We start from the raw sequence: 23,240 nt of genomic DNA, 5'->3' as shown, positions 1-23,240 counted from the left end.
GGCGCTGTGGCGCAGCGGGTAAGGCTGCCGCCTGCAGTGCCGGCATCCCATATGGGCGCCAGTTTGAGTCCTGGCTGCTCCACTTCTGATCCAGTTCTCTGCTATGGCCTGGGAAAGCAGTACAAGATGGCCCAAGTCTTTGGGCCCCTGCACCCACGTGGGAGACCTGGAAGAAGCTCCTGGCTCTTGGCTTCAGATCAGTACAGCTCCAGCCATTGTGGTCATCTGGGAAGTGAACCAGCAGATGGAAGACCTCTTTCTCTCTGCCTCTCCTTCTCTATGTAACTCTTTCAAGTAAATAAATAGATCTTTAAAATAAATAAATAAAAATATCAGTCTCCTATCCAACAAATTCCTATCTATAAATATCATTTACAACATCCCTGACAAATCTTCATTTTCCTCTAGTGAGCACTAAACATGATTTCAACATTGTTGTAGGCAGGCACACAGGTTAAAATTGATTAGGTTTGTGAGCTGCAAGACCACGCCTTTACCACGCCCCTGTGTAACCTCACGCCCCTACCTGACCACACCTGTGCACCCACTGGCCAATCAGGTTAATTAACCACTCCTCTTTGGAAGTGGATTAAAAGCCTGGGTCACGGTGTGCCCGCCCCTTTCTTCCCTTGGCTTTTTGCCAGTATGGGGCTGGCTGCAGCCCTGTGCCTCCAGGGTGCATGGCCTTCGGGCCACCCTGTCCCATGCTTCCTGGCCTACATGCTCCTCCACGTGGCTGGTTCCTGGTTCTCGGTGTGAACCCAGATTTACCTCTCTCCTATAGATAGGGCCCTCACTCTCCTATGCATTTCCCTCACTGAATAAAAGTTTAAAAATGTAGCACGCTGCCTTGTTCATTTATGCCGGTATTCAGAATTCTTCTCTGAATATTAGGCAAGAATCCACACGGCCTTATTAATACTAGGAATTTATTAATAAGCATACGATGATATCGTAAGGCACCCCAAATTCCAATTTCAACATGACTTTCAAATAAAGTTCCTAAATTTGTATTCTGTAAGAGCAATTAAGCATTTGAAGACTACTGACACTACACTGTTTGAAAACATTAACATTTTTCCCCTCAGTCTTCTCTACTTCAGGCTAAACACTCTTAATTGCTTCAACCATTCACAGGAGTTTTTTTACCCAATTACTTTCCTGCGAACATGCACTAGTTTGGAAGATTATTAGTCACCTTTCAGTTAGACAATAAGTCTCAAGTAAACTTTTAGCTACAACTGCTAAGTCTATGACATTCACAATTCTGACCAACATGCCTTCTAAAAGTCTGTTAAAATTATGGACTAAAAAGAGTCAGCCCCAAGGGCAGGCATTTAGCTTAGCAACTGAGATGCCTGCATCCCACATCGAAGAACCCTGTTTCCACACCCAGCTCCATCTACAGCCAAAGCCAGCTCCAGTGCTTGCTAATGGAGACCATGGGAGACAGTGGTGATGGCTCCGGTAGTTGGGGTCTTACTGGTTCCTAGCTTTAGCCTAGCCCAGCCCCAGCTGTTGCAGGCGTTTGGGGAATGAACCATTGGATGTGAGTTCTAAGCCCTCAGATAAATAAAAATCTGGGAGGTGGGGTAGGGTAGGGGTACAGCCAGCCCACACCCCTGGAACAAGACCTCTTTCTGAGCTGATGGTCAGTTATCCTTTTTCAGTATAGTGGTTCAAAGATTCTGTTTTTTTTTTTTTTTTTTTAGACAGGCAGAGTGGACAGTGAGAGAGAGAGACAGAGAGAAAGGTCTTCCTTTTTGCCGTTGGTTCACCCTCCAATGGCTGCTGTGGCCGGCACATCTCGCTGATCCGAAGGCAGGAGCCAGGTGCTTCTCCTGGTCTCCCTTGCGGGTGCAGGGCCCAAGCACTTGGGCCATCCTCCACTGCCTTCCCGGGCCACAGCAGAGAGCTGGCCTGGAAGAGGGGCAACCGGGACAGAATCTGATGCCCTGACCGGGACTAGAACCCGGTGTGCCGGCGCCGCAAGGCGGAAGATTAGCCTGTTAAGCCACAGCGCCGGCCAAGATTCTCCTATTTGTAATATGAGCTCACACTTTATAACTTGTTCACAACAAAAAGTTTGGGATTGAAGTGATAAAACCCATTGTAATAATATTCACTTACCTACTGGTAAAAAACAAAATAGAAAACGTTAAGCATTTCTGTTCCTAGCACACTCATGCTGGAGGCACCTTTGTTTCTAGCCTCTTTAGCAACCCATGCTATAAGGCTGGAAGGAAATAATGTCAATCTTAATCAAGTTTCTGAATCCACCTTTTTGAAACTGAGGATAAATTGCTTTTTTTCCTGGAGTTCCTCTTATTTTGCATACCTTTTTAAAGACAATCTGTGATCAAATTGGATTTTTCAGTAATTTGGTATAAAATTTTTCTAGGCCTACAGATAATAACTTCAGAGAACTTCCTGAAACTTTACCCATTTTGTTCAATTTCTCCTAATGGTAATTCTCGAGGCTGAGAGTTAATAATTTTTGTTGAGGTAATCACTTGGTCCAGCTATTAAGAAAATGGGTTGGGGCTGGTGTTGTGGCACAGCAGGTTAATGCCCAGGCCTACAGTGCTGGCATCCTATATGGGTGCTGGTTGGAGTCCTGGCTGGTCCACTTCCAATCCAGCTCCATGCTAATGAGCCTGGGAAAGCAGCACAGGATGGCCAAGTCCTTGGGCCCCTGCACCCATGTGAGAGAGCCAGAAGCAGCTCCTGGCTCCTGGCGGGCTCAGCTCTGGCCGTTGCAACCATTTGGGGAGTGAAGTGGATGGAAGACCTCTCCCCCTGTCTCTACCTCTCTCTCCAACTCTTTCAAATAAAAATGAAATAAATCTTATAAAACAGACAATGGGTTACCATGCCCACATCCCATGTTGGGATGCCTCAGTTCTGAGTTGCAGCTCTGTTCCCGATTCTAGCTTCCTGCTAATGTGTATCCTAGCAGGTGATGGCCCAGGCGATTTAGTCCCTGCCACCCACATGAGAGACTGGGACTGGCTCTCCAGCTTCTTCCTTTGGCTTGGCCCAGTCCCAGGCTGCTGCAGGTATTTGGGGGAGTGAACCAGCAGATGAGAGCTGTCTTTCTGTCTCTGTCTCCCAGTAAATAAGTAGAAAACTGAGTGGTACCATTTTCTATCTTTGTAGATTACTAAATAATTTGTTCTATGCAGTAATCTTTTTTGAAATGTTATTTAATTTTTTAAAAAAATACTTATTTATTTGAAAGGCACAATAGAGAAAGATTCCATCTGCTGGTTCACTCCACAAATGCCTGCACGGCCAGGACTTAGAACTCTATTTGCATCAGCAGGGATGTTCGAATCAGGAACTGGAGCTGGAGCTGAACACAGGCAGTACTTGGACCATCATGTGCTGCCTCCCAGGTCCATTTTCAGGAAGTTAGATCAGAAGCCAAGAAGCCAGGGCTCAGGGACCCCGACATGGAATGTAGGTATCCCGAGCGGCAGTTTAACCTGCTACACCACAATGCCTGCCGCTGTCCTAGCTCCTTGAGCTAAGTATTTCTAAAAAGAATTTTCTAATATTTTGATGTTTTTCTTTATGTATCCTTTCCGAATTTACCATTTATGATTCTTACAATCAAGGCACTTTCCTATGTGCTTGAAGTAGGAGCTAAGATATGACTATCTCTTCCTCCAGATGCTAATAAATAGAGCAAGATCCCTGTAAACAATGGGATTACAGGGACAAACATTATAACAAAGGCTAACTAAAAGTTCAAGAGATGCAGAGTGAGAAATCAATACCAGCTGGAGGAGACTAGGGAAGGTTTGGGGAGATCTGGAATATGTATGGAAGTTGCATTTTTATTCTCTTCAATTCTCCTACTCATAATCCTATAGTCTTCAGCTGTAGTAGACCGTTTCCCTATCTTGTCTTGAAAATTTTTTGGCTCTTATATTTTGCTCAAATAAAATGAATCAAGTGAACTTGCCAGTTGCTAAGTTTCCTGTTATACACTGTTAACTTGGGACCAGCACTGTGGCATAGCAGGTAAAGCCACCGCCTGCAATGCCAGCATCCCATATGGCACTGGTTCAAGTCCCAGCGGCTCCACTTCCAATCCAGCCTCCTGCTAATGTGTCTGGAAAAACAGTGGAAGATGGCCCAAGTCCTTGGGCCCCTTCACCTACACGGGAGACCTGGAAGAAGCTCCTGACTCTTCACTTTGGATCAGCCCAGCTCCAGCCGTAGGGACCATTTGAGGAGTGAACCAGAAGATGAAAGACCTTTTTGGCCGGCACCGCGGCTCACTAGGCTAATCCTCTGCCTGCGGCGCTGGCACCCCAGGTTCTAGTCCCGGTCGGGGTGCCAGATTCTGTCCCGGTTGCTCCTCTTCCAGTCCAGCTCTCTGCTGTGGCCCAGGAAGGCAGTGGAGGATGGCCCAGGTCCTTGGGCTCTGCACCCGCATGGGAGATCAGGAGGAAGCACCTGTCTCCTGGCTTCGGATCAGTGCACAGCACCGGCTGGCGCAGCACGCCATTTGGGGGGTGAACCAATGGAAAAAGGAAGATCTTTCTCTGTCTCTCTCTAACTTTGCCTGTCAAAAAAATAAATATATAAAAAATAAAAACAAAGACCTCTTTGTAACTCTGCCTTTCAAATAAATAAGTAAAGCTTTTAAAACATTGTTATCTCTTTGTTACTTCCTTCATCTCTAAATATTTGATTTTTTCCTTTAAGATCCTCTTTCAAACACGAAGATGGATCCCACCCTGGTTCACCCCTCCAAATGCCTGCACTGGCCAGGGCAAGGCCAGGCTGAAGCCAGGAACCAGGAGGGCAATCCAGGTCTCCCACATGGGTGAAGTCAATCATTTGAGCCACGTCTGGTGACTGCATCAGAAGGAAGCTGGAGTTAGGAGCTGGAGCTGGGTATTGAACCCATGTACTATGAGGTGATAATTTAAAAAAAAAAAAATTTATTTGAAACACAGAGTTACAGAGAGAGGTAGAGACAGAGAGAGAGGTTTTCCATCTGCTGGTTCACCCCCGAGGTGGCCGCAATGGCTGGAGCTGTGCCAATCGGAAGCCAAGGTGGCCGCAATGGCTGGAGCTGTGCCGATTGGAAGCCAGGAGCTTCTTCCAGGTCTCCCACGTGGGTTCAGGGGCCCAAGGACTTGAGCCATCCTCCACTGCTATCCCAGGCCATAGCAGAGAGCTGGGCAGGAAGAGCAGCAGCCAGGACTAGAACTGGCACCCATATGGGTTGCCGGCGCTTTAGGCCAGGGCTTTAACCCACTACGCCACAGCGCTGGCCCCAAGGTGATAATCTTAACCACAGGCAAAACAACTACCCCAGCAACAATTCTGTAGTAACATGCTTGCCAGTACCTGTATCAAAACTAGAACAACTACTCTTTATGTATCTTTTACTTTCCTTGTACATGTACTACAAGTACTAAATTAAACTTTCAAAAGATCTTAGGATTTGGAAGGGATCTGAGAGATCAACTAGTTCAATCTTCCTAAGCAACAATAAACGCTGTCTTGAACTTACTCTTTTAAGATGAAGACCCTTCCCTAAGTCTGATTCATTAATTCTGCTTTATAACAAAAGTAGAAAAGTTCTGAGGCTGTTCTGAGAAGATCTTATATACAGAAAGATAGAGATGACGATTTAAGTACATAACTTATTAGCATGTTATGATTTGAGATTAAAGGTTACATTTTACAAAGAGGCATTAAATCTTTGAAAAGTAATTTCCTCAAAAAAACAATTTCTTCGGGCCGGCGCTGTGGCGCAGCGTGTAAAAGCCCTGGCCTGAAGTGTGGGCATCCCATATGGGCGCCGGTTCTAGTCCCGGCTGCTCCTCTTTGATCCAGTTCTCTGCTATGGCCTGGGAAAGCAATGGAAGATGGCCCAAGTCCTTGGGCCCTTGCACCCGTGTGGGAGACCTGGAAGAAGCTCCCGGCTTCGGATAGGCACAGCTCTGGCTGTTGAGGCCATCTGGAGAGTGAACCAGCGGATGGAAGACCTCTCTCTCTGTCTCTACCTCTCTGTGTAACTCTCTTTCAAATTAATAAAATAAATCTTTAAAACAAAACAAAAAAGGAATTTGTTTTTTAAGAAGGAATTCCTAAGACAAATGAATAAGATGTTCACGTTTTGTCAATATTTTCATTTTTATCAACAAGTTTGTTTCAAATGACTTTACTATTCAGAAAGACCATTTCCTTCCTGTACTTTCAACTACTCCAAGTCCAAAGTTCCTTTTTACTACAACTGCTAATTACAAAGCCTGGTAATTTCAATCCTTTAAACAGTATTCCATTTTCAGAACATAACCAGAAAATTTAGGGTCGTTAAGAACCTATCACCTGCTTTTAAATTACATCACAGCAATCTTTATTGTCTCGGAGAGAAGTTTTTTCCTTTTGGTATCTGTTTTCTTATGTAAAATGACAGAATGTTTACTAAATCCTAAAGCTGGCCTCTAAAACTAAGAAAGGCTCAGGAGTAAATTTGTAAGCTTAACCTTCAAGACCCCGGGTATATTTATGTAGGAAAGGGTGCTATGGTGTGAGTATGTCCCCGAAGCGTTTACCACTGTTGCCCTTGAACATCCCCAGAAGTTTTCCATGTACTATGGGGAACCAAATCATGGTTCATATGATGGCTCAGACTTGTCTAATGGTATTTATTCATTCAGTTGATAAGGTATTAAAATAGTTTTTTACTTAGCTGAATTTATTGGAACTACTATTCCATTAACCTTTCAGCTTTCTACACTGGAAATACAAAGTTCTTAAAAGGAAGGTAGTGAAGATTTCAAGGTTCAAAACCAATCAAGATTATCATCATCTGCCCCACCTCTTTCCTCTCTGGATATAAAATAGAGCAGCATTTCTCCACGCTGGGAGAGATTCCTTTCAAACTAAGCACACATACCATAGAATTCACCAAATTTCATCTTCTGCTAAATTCCAACTAAATTTATTTTAATGCCCTAATTAGTAATTATCAGGGCATTATTTTGATTCCAGAACTAATACAATTATTCAAACGATAACTGTCCATTACCTGGGATTGGGAGGGTATCCAGATGGATATGCAGAGATTCCGCCTGGCATGCCTGGCATGTAGGAAGCTAAAAACAATTTTTAATATTTTAAAGTAATATGCATAGTCCTGAATATGTATTGTCAAACCACAGCTAGGTTTCATTCAGTTAAAGAATCCAAACCTCAACACCAAAACAAAGCAAACACCCCACTCGTGTTAGTTCTTTATTTCAAGCAGTAAACATTTTCAAATCATGTAACTCAAAGTAAATATGACTGACAACGACACTCATGACAAGCCCAACAAGGAATAACTGGCAAACAGGTCAATCAACCTGGTTAGCTTCACACAGCTGTCAATGAGAAATTTAGAGAAAGGCAATTCTGGCCTGTTTCAAGGCCAGCTTCTCAGAAAGTGACTTCTTTACTATGCTGAAGAATTTTTTTGATATTTCCTTTAAAACTATTAACCAATTTGCACAGCTGGTTTTGTTGGCTTATTTATAAATTTCAAGAGGCCTCATATTACTATGAGAAGTCCAAATGAAACTTACAGTCATCTTGACTAGTTAAAAAGAAAATGGAAGTTTGGAAATACTAGAAAAAAGGTTTGAATCTAGCAAATGCAATGAATGCTTTATGTATCCTTTAAAGAGAATGCTAATGGCATAGAAAAAGGCCAGTGATGACAAGAGGCTAATCATATCAGAGGAAGAAAAAGAGAAGTTGTTAATTTTGGCCTTAACCAGAATTGACTTCTCTGAATCAATTTTTCTTTAGTGAAACTTTTCTCTTTAACATGATGAATTAGCCCTTTTTTTTTTTTTTTGACTGGCAGAATTAGACAGTGAGAGAGACAGACAGAGAGAAAGGTCTTCCTTTCGTTGGTTCATCCCCTAATGGCTACCACAGCTGGCGCACTGCGCCGATCCGAAGCCAGGAGCCAGGAGCTTCTCCTGGTCTCCCATGCGGGTGCAGGGCCCAAGGACCTGGGCTATCCTCCACTGCACTCCCAGGCCACAGCAGAGAGCTGGACTGGAAGAAGTACAACCAGGACAGAACCAGCGCCCCAACCGGGACTAGAACCCGGTGTGCTGGCGCCACAGGCGGAGGATTAGCCTAGTGAGCCGCGCGCTGGCCAGCCCTTTAATTCAAACAATAAATATCCTAGTGTCCATTATGTGATAGGAACTAGGGATTGGGATGATAAAAAAAAAATTCCAGAATCCTTGCTAGGGAGATTAGCAAGCAACACTGCTGCTAAGGGCTATGACAGGAAAAGGAGAGTGCTATAAACAGACCATCCAGGAGACAGAGCTAACTTGAAACTGACCAAAAATGATCTAGCAGAGGAATGACAGGTGAAGGCTTGAAGGCAAAAGGGGCGGAATCTTCAAGGAGTGAACTTCTACAGTACAGAATTCTAGAAAGTACAGGAAGTGATGGTGGGCTCACATCAGGAAGAGTCTCAGTGTAGTGTGGATGCCCACACTCCGCATCACAGCGCCTGGGTTTGAGTCCTGGCTGTGCCTCCAATTCCAGTCTCCTACTGATGTGCACCCTGGGAGGCAGCAGGTTGATGGCTCAAGCAACTGGGTCCCTGTAACTCATGTGGGAGACATGAATTGAGTTCCTGGCGCTCAGGTTCTGCCTGGCTTAGCCTTGGCTGTTCCAGGCACTTGGGGAGTAAACCAACAGATGGATGACCTCTGTCTTTCCATGCCTGTCTCTCTGCCTTCCAATCAATCAATAAAATGGGGAAAAAAAGAAAATGAGCCTTTACCAGAATTGCTGAACACACATCTACAAATAATTAGTATTCAACAATTTTGTTAGGATAAATCCATAGATGTCATTAATAATTTTTTTTCTTAAATATGATGATATTCAATGCAATTTTATTAAGAGAAAAATCTCTCAAAATGTTACAACCGAGAGATTCCTTTAAAAGATATTCCCCAGGCACAAAGCACAGTTGATTTTTACAAACATCTTGATGAAAATATGAGGCCCCTATTAATTATTTGTAATATATACAATGAAAACTCCCTCCCATTAAAATCTCTCAGACATTAAAACCATCACCTCATAACTATAAGCAATTTTTTCTAAGGTTCTAAAAATTAACAATTCCAAAGCCTTCAAGTTTTTGTTTTGGGAAATAACAAATGCTTTTTGGATCCAAGATGGGCAAGGGAGGAGGTAATAGGGTGAAGTAACTTCAGAGCCAGAATAAAATGGGATACCAAAATATTTAACATATGGGGTTATTGTGAGGATTAAGCAAGAATGTTACATAAAGTACTTAGTTCTGAGTCATAATTACCACTCATTAAATACGAATTAGTTGTCAAAAATGACATCTGACTACAATACTATTTTTAAAAAGTTATGTTTTTCATTTGAGCAGCAGAAAGAGAGGCCCAGAGCCGTGACTGGGAAACTCAATCCAAATCTCCACATGGTGGCAGGGTCCCAGCTACTTGAGCCATCACTTGCTGCCTCCTAGGGCCTGCATTAATAGGAAGCTGGAAACAGGAGTGGAGCTGGGACTTAAACTCAAGTACTTCAATATGGGATGTGGGTATCTCAACCAGTACCTTAACTACTAGGTCAAACAGCCATTGCCGTTCCCTATCCTAACATTGTTTGCGAAGGTGATTCGTAGCTAGCTCAACAGCCATTGTATAAGAGATTAAAATAAAAATTCTCAGCAATCATAATAATTTTAAGTGCATAATTTCTCAACTGTAAGATATTTATTCAAATATACAATCAGATTTCTGAGTGTGTATGTGAGATTGAGAGGAGTGGAATCAAGATTTTCATTTTTCTATAGTCATATCTAGTATTAATGGAGATCATCTAAACATATAAAATATATTAAAACTGGAATGAGAGGTAATAAAATAGTCTTTCAGTAATTTTCTTAAATTACCTCTAGTATTTAATGTGACTTTCAATTAGAGGATAGAAAGCTGAACTGCAATAGTGACTACAGGGTGGCCTCTTTCAGAATATTGAACTTCCAATGTCAATATCCTGAAGAAACTCAGAGGAAACAATGTTGGTTAGGAAACTAAATTTCTGGACAGGTTATTTTTTCTTTTTAAAAAACTTGTTTGAAAGGCAGAGAGGGGCTGGCACTGTGGCGCAGCGGGTTAAAGTCCTGGCCTGAAGCGCCAGCATCCCATATGGGCTCCGGTTCTAGTTCCGGCTGCTCCTCTTCTGATCCAGCTCTCTGCTATGGCCTGGGAAAGCAGTAGAAGATGGCCCAAGTCCTTGGGCCCCTGCACCCACGTGGGAGACCTGGAAGAAGCTCCTGGCTTCAAAGGCACAGCTCCAGCCACTGCAGCCATCTGGGGAGTGAACCAGCAGATGGAAGACCTCTCTGTCTCTGTAACTCTTTCAAATAAATAAAGTAAATCTTTAAAAAAAAAAGAAGAAAAAAAAAAAAAAAAAAAAAAAGGGGGCAGAGAGACAGGGAGAGCCAGAGAGCCAGAGCTACTGGAGCCAGGAACTGGGAATATAATCTAAGTTTCCCATGTGGGTGGCAGGAAGACAATTAATTATTTGAGCCATCACCACTGGTTCCCAGAATCTGCACAGGCAGGAAGCTGTAGTCGGAGCAGGAGCTGAGACCAAACTTCCAAGTGGGACTTGGGCATCATAATACTCCCACGTTATCTGAACAAATAAGCAAGATTGACAAAACTAGGAAATATCTGGGTATTTCAAATTTAAAGGAGCAATATTTTTAACTCTTGGGTACTTTAGTCAACAGAATATAGTAACATGAAAAAAATCTCTGATCCAAAAGAATCACTATCTTTATTAAAGGATATCATTCCTAAAACCAAGCTTATTATGGGAAAGTAGGGAGGAAAAGGGAAATGGTTCTATTAAAAAAGTTCTATTAAATGAAATGAAAAATGAAAGAGAATGATTTGCAGCAGAAGGGAAGGCTCACATAATTTGTCTTATAAGATAAATTTGACTAATAATAATCTTAAATAAAACATATAAAAGAATTTGCAGCTCACAACACAATGAAATTAATGGAGATATAGTAGAATTAAAACAAAACAACCAACTCTTAGTTATTCAGAGTGAATTTAAGTACTAGTAAGATTTATAAAAAGGTAATATATAATACAGGGTACTACAAAAAGTTCATGGAAATGGAATTAAAAAATAAGCTTCATTTTGGCACACAAATTTTGAAATCCATGCAATTTTTTCATAATATAAATATGCATTTCCCACAGACTTTTAGTACAATTATGCATGTATTTCAACTTTTTTGCACCAAAATAAACTTACATTTAATTGCATTTCCCTTGAACTTGTGAAGTACCTCCAAATACACCAACTGGAGAGAACTGGTATTACCTCCACGCCTCTACCCTTCCACACAAGTTAAAATCAGGAGTTGGCTGTACACAACAGAAGCAATCTGAGAGCTAGATTTCCAATTGTGTATACCCAGAATAACTGAATATGAATCATTTGTTTGACCTTATAATTCTCCTTCATAACACTGATCCTGGAATCACAAAGAGAAAGGAGAGGTCAGACTACCTGTCAAGTTTTTTCTGCTTCCAAGCTGATCAGATCAGACTATTCCTCAGCATGCACAATTTTAAAAAAATCTAGCTCTGTTCCAGCATTCTTTCTCCTCCATTTTGGAATCCACCACACCCATACTTCAATTACTACCCACAAACAGAAGCCCAAATGCCAGTCTTTGGTAGAAATCTGTACATGCAGATGTGGGACCTCAGAATACTTCCAAAAATTCCACTAACTTGACATGCTAAAAAGCAAAGTAAAGCCATTAAAATTTTTTTACAAGGCTATTTTGTTTATATAAACTTTAAAATCAAATCTCAATTCTACTTACTATTTGGTGGCCCTGTTGCCTGGTATGATGGATAGGATGCTGAAATAGTAGGACGAGAGAAAACTGGAGGTTCATCTCCAAATACCACGATCATGACCTGAATAAGCCCCAACAAGTCTGACTGTGGCTGAAAAAGGAAAAGAAATTCAAGTCAATTATCAAGTCACTTTTCAGCAGAGAGGAAGTCTGGCCATTTCTCATCACTTTTAACTCAATTTGACAATTTTCTTTGAATAACTAATTGTGAAAATGCCATAATTAATTTAATAAATTTAGAAGTTTTTAAAGAATATTTGTGGCTCTTGCTTCACATGTATGTGTTTAAAAACAGCAAGCCACAGCAGTACATTGCAAAACTCAGATGGCATTGTCTTTCATTTGACTCCACAGAGCTAACAAAATTTACTTTAATGCCGATGGACAACTTAGGTATAGTGGCGCAAATGCAGGGAAGATATAAACAGTAGACATACTATTTATGGCCTTTTATAAATAACAATGTTACCTTGAAAACACATATTCTTAAAATTAATTTTATTAAAGATAGTATTATGAACACTAAAATTATAGGTAATCTCTAGCTTAGAAAGATAACAAGTTGTTAAAGGACCTTTCCTTCCAATAATAGTTACAAAGACAGTACCTGCTTTTCCAAGAAAGTTGCAAAAATTTTCTCAAATATCTATCAATGACTAAGACAAATTATGAAATAGTTGTTCAGACTGGCTGGCTTATTTAGTGGTATTAATTTCAGCCCTTAATCTATTTTGTGTATGTCTCATTTCATATGCTTCTCTTTCATGAGTTCATTAAATTCTGAAGAACTACTAAATCATTTAATCAGCTAACCATATTCATAACTTTTTACTTCTGCTAGAATAGTCAGTAGCACGGGGCCAATGCTGTGGCGCATTGGGTAAAGCTGCTGCCTGCAGTGCTGGCATCCCATATGGGTGCCAGTTCGAGTCCCGGCTGCTCCACTTCTGATCCAACTCTCTGCTATAGCCTAGGAAATCAGTAGAAGGAGGCCCTGCATCTGTGTGGGAGACCCGGAAGAAACTCCTGGCTTTGGATCGGCACAGCTTTGGCCATTGTGAGCAGAGAACCAGTGGAGGAAGACTTCTCTCTCTCTGCCTCTCCTCTCTCTCTGTAACTCTTTCAAATAAATAAATAAATCTTAAAAAAAAAAATAGTCAGTAGCAGATTTTACCTTTCCAAAAAACTAATAAACTCATCTCTCTGGTTCAAATTTCAACCTAACTTATGAAAGATGACAGTAACATTTCCCAAAGCTTCTAGTGAAAATCTGATGATTCTCTCTGCTTCAATATCCTTCTCAAGTTTGACAGTTTGTGAGTTTATACGTCTGCCACAGCAATACCATGAGGGACAGAAACAGAAGTTCCCTACTATTATCTTGGCAAGAATGCTTTGGGTAACCAGGGGCCAGCACTGTGGCATAGTGGGTAAAGCTCCCACCTGCAGTCTCAGCATCCCATACAGGCACCAGTTCGAGTCCTGGCTGCTCTACTTCCAAACCAGCTCTCTGCAATAGCCTGGGAAAGCAGCAGAATATGGCCCAAGTTCTTGGGCCCCTGCACCCACATGGTAGACCTGGAAGAAGCTCTTGGCTCCTGATCAGCTCAGCTCTGGTTGTTGCAACCAATTGGGAAGTGAACCAGCAGATAGAAAACCTCTCTCTCTCTCTCTGCGCCTCTGTCTTTGCCTCTCTGTAACTCTGCCTTTCAAATAAATAAATCTTTAAAATAAAAATCTCACCAATTTGACATTTTTAAAAACGTACTTCCCACTAAGTGAACCCTATCTATTTTTAAAGTTTCGATTCAAGTAAATAAAATAGTGAACTGCATATTTATTCTGCAAACTATAAAGCATTTTACAAATATGTTTTCTAATTACCTTCAGTTCAGTGATTAAGGCCATTATCTGAGTTTATCTATCCTGCTTCATCTTCCATGTGTTAAAAAGCAGATGCTAGTGAGCAAAATTTTTAAAATACAATGAATTCAAAGGACACTGGTAGTACTTACATGTTTCCATTCATGTAGGTAAGGAAGATATATCTTCCCATTTGCATCAACATGCTTTCCTGTTTTAATAGTCATTGAACTAGTAGGCTTAACAAAACAGATAGGGGGATTATATGGGTATGTGTCCAGCAGCCACAGGCATATTGGAATATTGTATGTGTTACCTGAGAAAGAAAGAGAAACTTTAGTTACCCTATGATTTTTCAATTATAGCTTAACAGGTAAAGAACAGAGCTATAACTAAGCAACAATTTAAAGAAACTACATACATTAAGCTTCAAAGCTCTATTCAAGATTAGTTTTTCAAGTTTTCAGTTTGTAAAATACATTAACAGGATGAACGAGCTAACTGATCACTACTCTGCCAGTGTCTGTTTGCTGTTACAAAAAATTCTTCACAAATTATTTTTTTAATTTATTTTCATTTTTATTTGAAAGGCACAAAGTTCCTCCATCTGCTGGTTCATTCCCTAAAGGCCTCCAACAGCCATAGCTGGGCCAGCCTGAAGCCAAGAGCCCATAACCCCATTTGGCTTCCCATATGGGTGGCGGGAACCCAAGTACTGAGCTGTCATCTGCTGCCTCCCAGAATCTATGTTAGCTGGAAGCTGGATTGGAAGTGGAGTAGCTGGGACTTGACCAGGCACTCTGACATGAGATACGGGTATCTAAAGACCACTGTGCCACACCCATCCCACAAGTTATCTTTGGGCTCCATATATTCTTTGCTACTTGACTTTTGTCATTTCTTGCTGGAAAGGAATATAGAGGAGAAATAAGAGCATGGTTAAGGTGCCACATCAGAAAGTGATAGAATAATATAGACTTAAAACTCCCTTGCCTAACCTGATCCATGGGGCTGGCATTCAGTGCAGTGGGTTAAGTAAGTCATTGTTTGGGATGTCTGCATCCCCTACAGGAATGCGGGGATTCTGGCTTCTAAATTAGCTTCCTGCTAGTGGACTGCCTAGGAGACAGCAAATGATGGCCCAAGTACTTGGTTCCCACCACTCACATGTGAGACCCAGATGAGTTCCTGGCTTTAGCCTGGCCCAGTGCTGACTGTTGCAGGCATTTGGGGAGTGAACCAGCAGACAGAAGATCTCTCTGTCACTCTGCCTTTCATATAAGTACATAAACAAAATCTTAGAAAGACCAAATCCAACTAAACAGATGCTAACTGGTATTCATTAGTTGAGCAAAGCACACGGTATGTTCATGGGAATTATTCAGAATCACTAATGTTGCTTTCTGTATTATAATGTCAATTGAGAAACTTGAGAATATGCTAACAAATAATGTTTCAAAGGAACCAATGGAGTGAATTCTTTCAGAATAAATCAGTCTTCTCTTAGTTTGTTGAAAGCCCAGGTCCCAGGTAATCATTTGAACCACCTAACACAATTTAGATGCATCCTTTCCCTTTAGAAAGTTTCACTACATGTAAATATATACACATAAATTTCATCTAAAAATCAGATAGCTGTGGGATTTGGGGGTTTATTATAGTTTTATCCCAATTATTCTACAATGAACAAAAAGTTCCAACAGGATATATAACCCTAAGTTTATTTTTCTAGAATTATTTGCTTTGTGAAAATAAAGAATTCCTCACAGTAACTTAGACTTATGAACTATGCCACATGAAGAATGGCTGAGGGAGCAGACAATGTTGAGTTAAATTTTATACACATGCACACACACATAATCACCATACTTCCTTCCCGGGCCAGACTTATTTCCTGAGGGCAATGGCAAAGGCAAAGTCACTCATCTTCAATTTTACTGAACCTCCCTAAACTTATCCTATTTGCTTTATATAATGCTGCTGTTCAACTGGTTTTTTCCTCTACCTGGAATGTATGCCTGGTGACAAATGGCTGACTCATTCTTGAACAGCAAGTTCTGTCTCATTTCCTCTGTGATCCTCCCATGCGGCCTAGTGTACCTCTGTGATCTCACAGCACCCCTTACAGGTTCTTCTACGGCAGTCACAGAACAGTTAAATATATCTGTTATAATTTTCTCTGTTTCTCCTATTTGAGAGAGTTCTTCCAGAGAAGGTACATCTTTACTTACTTTTGTATCTTCACAGGCCCCTGTGCCTACTGGCTTATGTATAGCAGGTACCATGTGAAATCAATGGGTATGTTATAGGGACATAGATCATGTTAGTCACAAGTAATAATTAACAAACAGAGCTTCCTAGGAACATTCTTATGAAGCTGAATGCTTCCTTATCAATGTCAACTAAGTATTCCAGCAGAGGACAGTTGACTGTCTAACAGAGTGCATTATCCATTATCAGTATGCATGCATACACACACACAGAGCTCCCATTAGCTGGTTCACTCCCCAAATGTCCTAAGGGTTGAGGCTGGGGAGGGATCAAAGCTAGGATCCAGGAAGGCTATGCAGATCTCCTACATGGGTGGTAGGAACTCAATGACTTAAGCTATCATCATTGCCTCCCAGGGTCTGCATTAGCATGAATTTGGAGTCAGGAGGTAGAGCCAGGAGTTGAATCCAGGTACTCTTGATGTGGGACGTAGGCATCTTAACCACCAGGCTAAATGCATACCCCAAATAACAGCTACTTTAAAGAAAAAATTTATTAATTTGAGAGGCAGAGTGACAGACTAAGAGCTCCCATCCACTAGTTTACTCTGCAAATGGCTGTAACAGCCAAGAAGAGGCTGAACTGAAGCTGGGAACCAGGAACTCAATCCACATCTCCCACATGGATGGCAGGAAGCGAGAATCAGGAGCTAGAGCTGGTGGTCACACCCAGGCATTACAATGCAGGACGAGTCTCCTAACTGGTATCTTCACCACTAGGCCAAACATCAGCTCCACAAAGCTACTTTTTATTGTTTGTTTACCATATACTAGGCTCTGAGCCAGGTTGTTGGCAAATATTATCATAATTCTTATTCCCCCTAAGATATCATTATCCAAATGTTATCGATGCTCACTGATCACAAAATATAGAGAACTCACACCTAACTTTGTCCTGACATTAAAGTCTTTTAGTCACTCTATCATATAGCTTCCTGTTGTTTAAAAAAAAAAAAAAAAAGGTCTGAATTATGTAGGAAGCATGTTAAGATCCCTTTGTAGTTTTAAGATTCTTTGATTCTCCAAAACATTAAATTCCTCCAGTGTACTTGGGTATTTATATTTATTTGTTGATATATCTAGGTAAAGAAGTTTTAAAAAGGGAGGGATGAGGCCAGCAACCCACATGGGCACTGGTTCGAGACCCAGCTGCTCCTCTTCTGATCCAGCTCTCTGTTATGGCCTGGGAAAGCAGTGGAAGATGGCCCAAGTTCTTGGGCCCCTGCACCCACATGGGAGACCTGGAAAAAGCTCCTGGCTCCTGGCTTCAGATCAGCCCAGCTGGCCATTTGGGGAGTGAACCAGCACATGGAAGACCTCTCTGTCACTGAATCTGCCTCTCTGTAACACTTTCAAACAAATAAATCTTTTTTTTTTTTTTTTGAAAGGGAGAGGTATTTGGTGCAGTGGTTAAGCACTTGAGACATCTGTTTTCCATACTGGAGTGCCTGGGTTTGAGTTCCAGCTCCACTTCCGATTCCAGCTTCCTATTAACCCTCACCAGTAGAAAGTGAGCACTCAGGTTCTTGGGTTCCTGCCATTCACACAGGAGACTCAGACTGAGTTCCTGGTTCCTGGCTTTGGTTTAGTCCAGTCCCAGAGGCTGAGGGCAAATAGGGAATGAAGGAGTAGGTGGAAGATCTCTGCTTTTGTTTCTCTTAAAAAAAAAAAAAAAAAAAAAAAAAAAAAAGTTGGGCCAGCACCACAGCTCAGTAGGCTAATCCTCCACCTTGCGGTGCCGGCACACCAGGTTCTAGTCCCAGTCGGGGCACTGGATTCTGTCCCGGTTGCCCCTCTTCCAGGCCAGCTCTCTGCTGTGGCCCGGGAGTGCAGTGGAGGATGGCCCAAGTGCTTGGGCCCTGCACCCCATGGGAGACCAGGAGAAGCACCTGGCTCCTGGCTTCAGATCAACGCGGTGCGCCGGCCGCAGCGCAACAGCCGCAGCAGCCATTGCAGGGTGAACCAACGGCAAAGGAAGACCTTTCTCTCTGTCTCTCTCTCTCACTGTCCACTCTGCCTGTCAAAAAAAAAAAAAAAAAAAAAAAAAAAAGTTGAAAATGTGAATTGCCCTGCCAAATGAGGGTCAATCACAAGTTACTGTCTGGGGCAGGCACTGTGTTACAGCAGGTTAAGCTGCTGCCTGGGATGCCCTCAACCTGCACCAGGAGGCCAGTTTGAGTCCCAGTGACTGTACTTCTGATACTGTCTCTTGCTAATGTGTCTTGGGAGGTAGCAGATGGTGGCTCAAGTGCTTGCACTTCTGCCACCTACAGAGGAGAAACCCAGTTCAAGTTTCAGGTTTCTGGCTTTGACCCAACACACCCTTGGCTATTGTAAATGTGTGGAAGTGAACTAGCAGATGGAAGATAGCTCTTTCATTCTGCCTTCCAAGTGGACAGAAAACAAATAAAAACAAACAGAAGAACCCAGGAAGTAAACTTTCTGAAAGCTACAAGAGAGGTTAATTGACTTCTACACTAGCAATACATGAAGGGTTTTCAAAGAGTACACGGCAAGTGCATAGGACAAACAACTGCATGTATTTCAAAAAACTTCGCACCAAAATAAACTTCTCTTTTGAATCTATTTTCCACTAACTTTTTGAAGTTACCTTGAATTGATTATGTAATCAAAATACATCTTTACTAGAAAACCATTTACCTCTATAAGGCACAGGAATTGTTCCAGTGAGGTTCATTAGTTCTCTGGAACTGCCATCATTGAAAACTGAAAGGAAAGAACAATGATTGAATTATGAGCATTTTGGCATAAGAGTATAAGTTACTCTTTCAGAAACACTGGCTAAAATTCATTATTGTTCTTGAAAGGGGCTAACTTTCAATGCATCATCCATTCTGTCCGGTAACAAACAATCCTTTGTTGACTCACTCAATGGGATCAGCTTTGAATGATTAAAAGAAAAGATGCTTTGAATATTTGGAAAAATGGATGTGAGTGTTATAGACCTAGTAAATAGGAGCTGTTGGTCCCCAACGAACATGATTAGAAAATGTTTAAAAGTCACCACCAAGTGACACTGTACTGAACATTAACCTAGTATCTTTATATATTCTAGAAATCCTCAGGTCTTTATCCCCATTCACTTTCATTCTCAATCCCAATGTAGTATTAAACCATAGAATCAAAAATAAGTTCTCACAAATACAGGCATGTTCTTTTAATACCACATTATCTTTTCCTATTAATAATTAGGATACATAATTTGTGTTACACTGAGTGCTATTATTTGTAATAATAATTTGGGATTAACACTGAATCATACGGGGAAAAGGCTATAATGTACAACAGGACACAGAACTACACAGGTGACCATGATGATCTTACTTACTGTTGGAAATAGCAAACTGCCTCAATTTATTCTGATTTTGTGTTTTTTTTAAAATACTTTATTTAAACTTGGAGCTTTGTTTATTCTAAAAGTATTTTCATAACAATGATTTAGAATTGGGCGAGCCATAAGAAGCTATACAAGATTTGATAATGAAAGCTCCTAGAAATCAGTTTTCACCAATCTGTTCTTTTAGCATGAAGTAAAAACTATACACTTAAAGGCCTTGGTAATATGGAGTTTTCACAGATCAAATACCATGGTACAATGTGTGGCAGCAATAAGGGAGGAAAATGAGGGGGAAATCACACCCTAGGTTTGAAAGGGAACTTCTGGTTCATGTCTTGGTCGCTCAGAAAATGCAGGACTGCCTGACCACTCTTGCCACCCATTTCTCTTCACCAGGCTCTTAATGTTTCAAAGCCTTAGAGATGAACAGAATTTAGAAGTCTCAGCCACAAAATTCAGTTCGTGGGGCCAGTGTTATGGCAGAAGGGGTTAAGCCCCCAGCTGCCCAGTGGCATCCTATATGGGTGCCAGTTTGGGTCCCAGCTGCCCCACTTCTGATCCAGCTCCCTGCTAATGTGCCTAGGGAAGCAATGGAAGATGGCCCAAGTACCTGGGTCCCTGCACCCATACGGGAGACACCTGGCTTTAGGCTGGCCCAGCCCTGGTCATTGTGGGCATTTGGGGAGTGAACCAGTGTTTAAAGATCTCTCTCTCCTCCCCCTATCTCTATCTCCCTCCCTCTCCCTCTCTGTAACTCTGCCTTTTACATAAATAAATAAATCTTAAAAAAAATCCAGTTCCTTGCCTTCACAGCCAAGTAGGCAGCATGGGTTTTCCTTTGGCCCTGGCACATTAGGTGTTTTCAAGGACACAGGGTTGAACAGATTATTTTCAGATTCAGTGTGACAAAAAAAACCTTCTGTATTCAAAAAGGGAAAACCTCCAAATGTTGTGATTTCTTACTTAAATCCAAACTTATTTGAATAGAAAGTATAAACAAATTGCTACCTTCCTATTCACAGAATTAAAGACCATATTAAAAAAAACAAAAAACAAAACAAAAACAAAACCTTCCATCTATAAAAAGAAAAGGATATCCAGAGTATAGTTTTTCAAAAATGTGCTCCTGAAACCACAGAGATGCTACTGGGGCTGGGGGATGAAACTTTAGCATATACTGTCCCTTCTCTTCTTGGTAGTACACAACACACCAGCATATTAAAGGCTAAGAAATCTAGCTACAAGGAAACCCTTTTAATTTAGTATAGTCCACAACTTCCTATTTAACCACAGAATTCTGCCTCCAACCCCCTGAAACATTTTTCACAATTATGTGTCTATGGATAAAACGCGGGGAAATAATGGACTAAACTATGTTTAACATCCCCTCCTACGCTTAAATTTGCATAGTTCTATAGTAGAGCATTTCTTTAATAACTTAAGAAATATATTGTTATTGCTGAATTTTGTTATTTCCTATCCCCCAACACTCTTGTCAAGTGGAGGTTTAGTCCCACAATTGAGAAATCAACAAACTTAAAAGGAAAATGGGAAAACTATGATCATGAAAAAAAAAAAAAAAAAAAAGTAAACTTAACAGTAATGGGTATGTTTATTGCACAAACTCACCATAGGAATCCAGTACAGGTTTGAGATCTTTGTAGAGGGTAATAACATTGACAGTTTCACGTACAGTTAGGTCTCTGTATTTGTACTGAAAAGCAAAATCACACAAGAATTTAGTTTAAAATTCTATTTCCCTCTTAGCACTCAAAGAATAATGGTTTTCACTTAATATTAAAGCTGAAAGAATTGTAACAGCTTTCTCCAGCTGAACCCTTCACTGAAGTTACCTTCATTTTACTTTAGTTCTTCTAACTTAAAAGGCCTTCCAGTAATCAAATCTTTTATTTATTTATCTGAAAGGCAGCGTGACGGTGAGAAAAGGACAAAGAAAGTTCTTCCATCTGCTGGTTCTCTCCTCAAATGGCTGCAATAGCCAGGGCTGGACCGGGCCAAAGCCAAGAGCCAGGAACTCCATCTGGGTCTCCCAGTGGGTGGCAGGGACTCAAGTCCTTCAGCTAGCATCTGCACTTCCCAGGGGCATTAGCTGAGAGGTGTGTCAGAGCAGAGCAGCCAGGACTCAAACCAACACTCCTCTTTGGGATGCAGGTGCCCCAACAGGTGACTTTATCTGCTGTGCCACACACCTGCCCCTAAAAGAATGCTAATCATTTTCAAAGAGCTAGATTACATTCCTCTCCAGCTTCTTTAAGAGTATCAGACTTCCCTTTGGCCAGTAAATATCTCTTTTCTCCTGAAATGGCAGCACTTACTCTAGCATCTATTTTACAATGCATCATTTGCTGCATGAGGGGAATTCAAAAAGTTCATGGAAATTTGCATTATATTTTAATTCTATTTTTTCCATGAACTTTTAGAAGTGTAGTTTATAGTATTTTTCAACTCACCTTGTATCACTCCCCTCCAGGAGAACTAGCAACCTGGTCTACACACTCCTGGCAGGAGAACAGGAGATCAGGGGCCCTGAGCCTCACCAGATCAAAGTGTACTGAAGTTCAACAGCTGACAAGCACCGTGTATGCACACAAAGATTTCAAACAGTTTTCAGTGCTTCTCTCTCAATGTGGAGCAGTCACCTATTCTAGTAAGGTTCCAATAAGCAAGTCAGAGGTCAACGAACTAACAAGTCAAGCAGTTAATGAAAGGAACAGAAGAAAACTTCTAAAAAGAACTAGCATGAATAACTTCAAGGAGGTACTGTGTTCACGAAACAAAAGCTCAGGTATAAAAAATTTTATACTCAGGTATAAAAAATTGTGGAACAAACACATAACACTGAATTAGAACAGATAGAAGGATTAGTTTATAAAGCCAAGAAATCTTACAGAGCCAAAGAGTGATAGAGAACAAGAGAGAAAATACAAGAAAAATCAGAGCGTAAATCCAGGACATCTACTCAGAGGCATCTCTTCAGAATTTCTGCTCCTCCCTTACTCTGTAGCACCAATTTTTCCATGCCATGAGAACAGTTCCTTTAGCATACAAACTCATTTGTCCCATCTTGTTCACACCATCAAATCCACTACTGAGCTCTTGCCCCTCTAGTTATCACCACAGTTCTCCCAGTTCCTTTTATCAGAAAAGCTTGTGCAAGAAGCTGCTTACACTTGTTGTCTTTGATCGTTCTCTTCCTATGCTTTCTTCTTAAAACTTTTTGTTAAGGAAAATTACATTTCCAAAGGTAAAGAGAATAATATAATGAATACCCTCAATCCAACAGCTGGCAGTCAATCATTTAATCTATAGCCCCACCAACTTTTCCATCCTGTGGTATTCTGAAGTAAATAACATATTCTATCTTTAAAAAATAATAACTTTTAAAAAGCTACAGTATACTAAGATAATCATTAATGCTTTAATATCATCAAATACCCAGTCTTGTCCTTTTTTTTTTTAAAGTTTCTTTGACTCAGGATCCAAATAAAGTTCATATTTTACAATATTAAAGCATTTTTCAAATCTCTTTCACCATACAGATTCTCACCCACCTCTTTTCTTATAGCTTTATTGAGCTGTAACTCACACGCCACATAACTCAACATTTCAAGTACACAGTACACAGTTCAATGTCTTCCAGTACACTCAGCATTACACAACCACTACCACAATTTCAGAACATTTTCAATGCCCCCAAAAGGAACCAATACCCTTCTGCAATCATCCCACATTGCATCTGCCCTTCCCT

General features: G+C 41.1%; 1 protein-coding gene across 1 annotated transcript in view; it reads right to left on the bottom strand.

Annotated features, from left to right (window-relative positions):
- Positions 1-23,240, bottom strand: part of TSG101 (tumor susceptibility 101) — a 44,509-nt gene that overhangs the window by 15,070 nt on the left and 6,199 nt on the right. The window contains exons 2-6 of the mRNA XM_062196398.1: positions 21,101-21,185; positions 18,775-18,840; positions 13,996-14,159; positions 11,945-12,071; positions 7,061-7,127 (exon numbers count right to left, since the gene is read on the bottom strand). Coding sequence (XP_062052382.1) covers positions 7,061-7,127; positions 11,945-12,071; positions 13,996-14,159; positions 18,775-18,840; positions 21,101-21,185 — 509 coding nt within the window. The remainder of the gene's footprint in view (positions 1-7,060; positions 7,128-11,944; positions 12,072-13,995; positions 14,160-18,774; positions 18,841-21,100; positions 21,186-23,240) is intronic.

Source organism: Lepus europaeus, chromosome 7 (genome assembly GCF_033115175.1).
Source record: "Lepus europaeus isolate LE1 chromosome 7, mLepTim1.pri, whole genome shotgun sequence".
Taxonomy (NCBI): Eukaryota; Metazoa; Chordata; class Mammalia; order Lagomorpha; family Leporidae; genus Lepus; species Lepus europaeus.
Note: the sequence above shows the minus strand (reverse complement) of the source record. Positions and strands in the feature narration are given on the sequence as shown.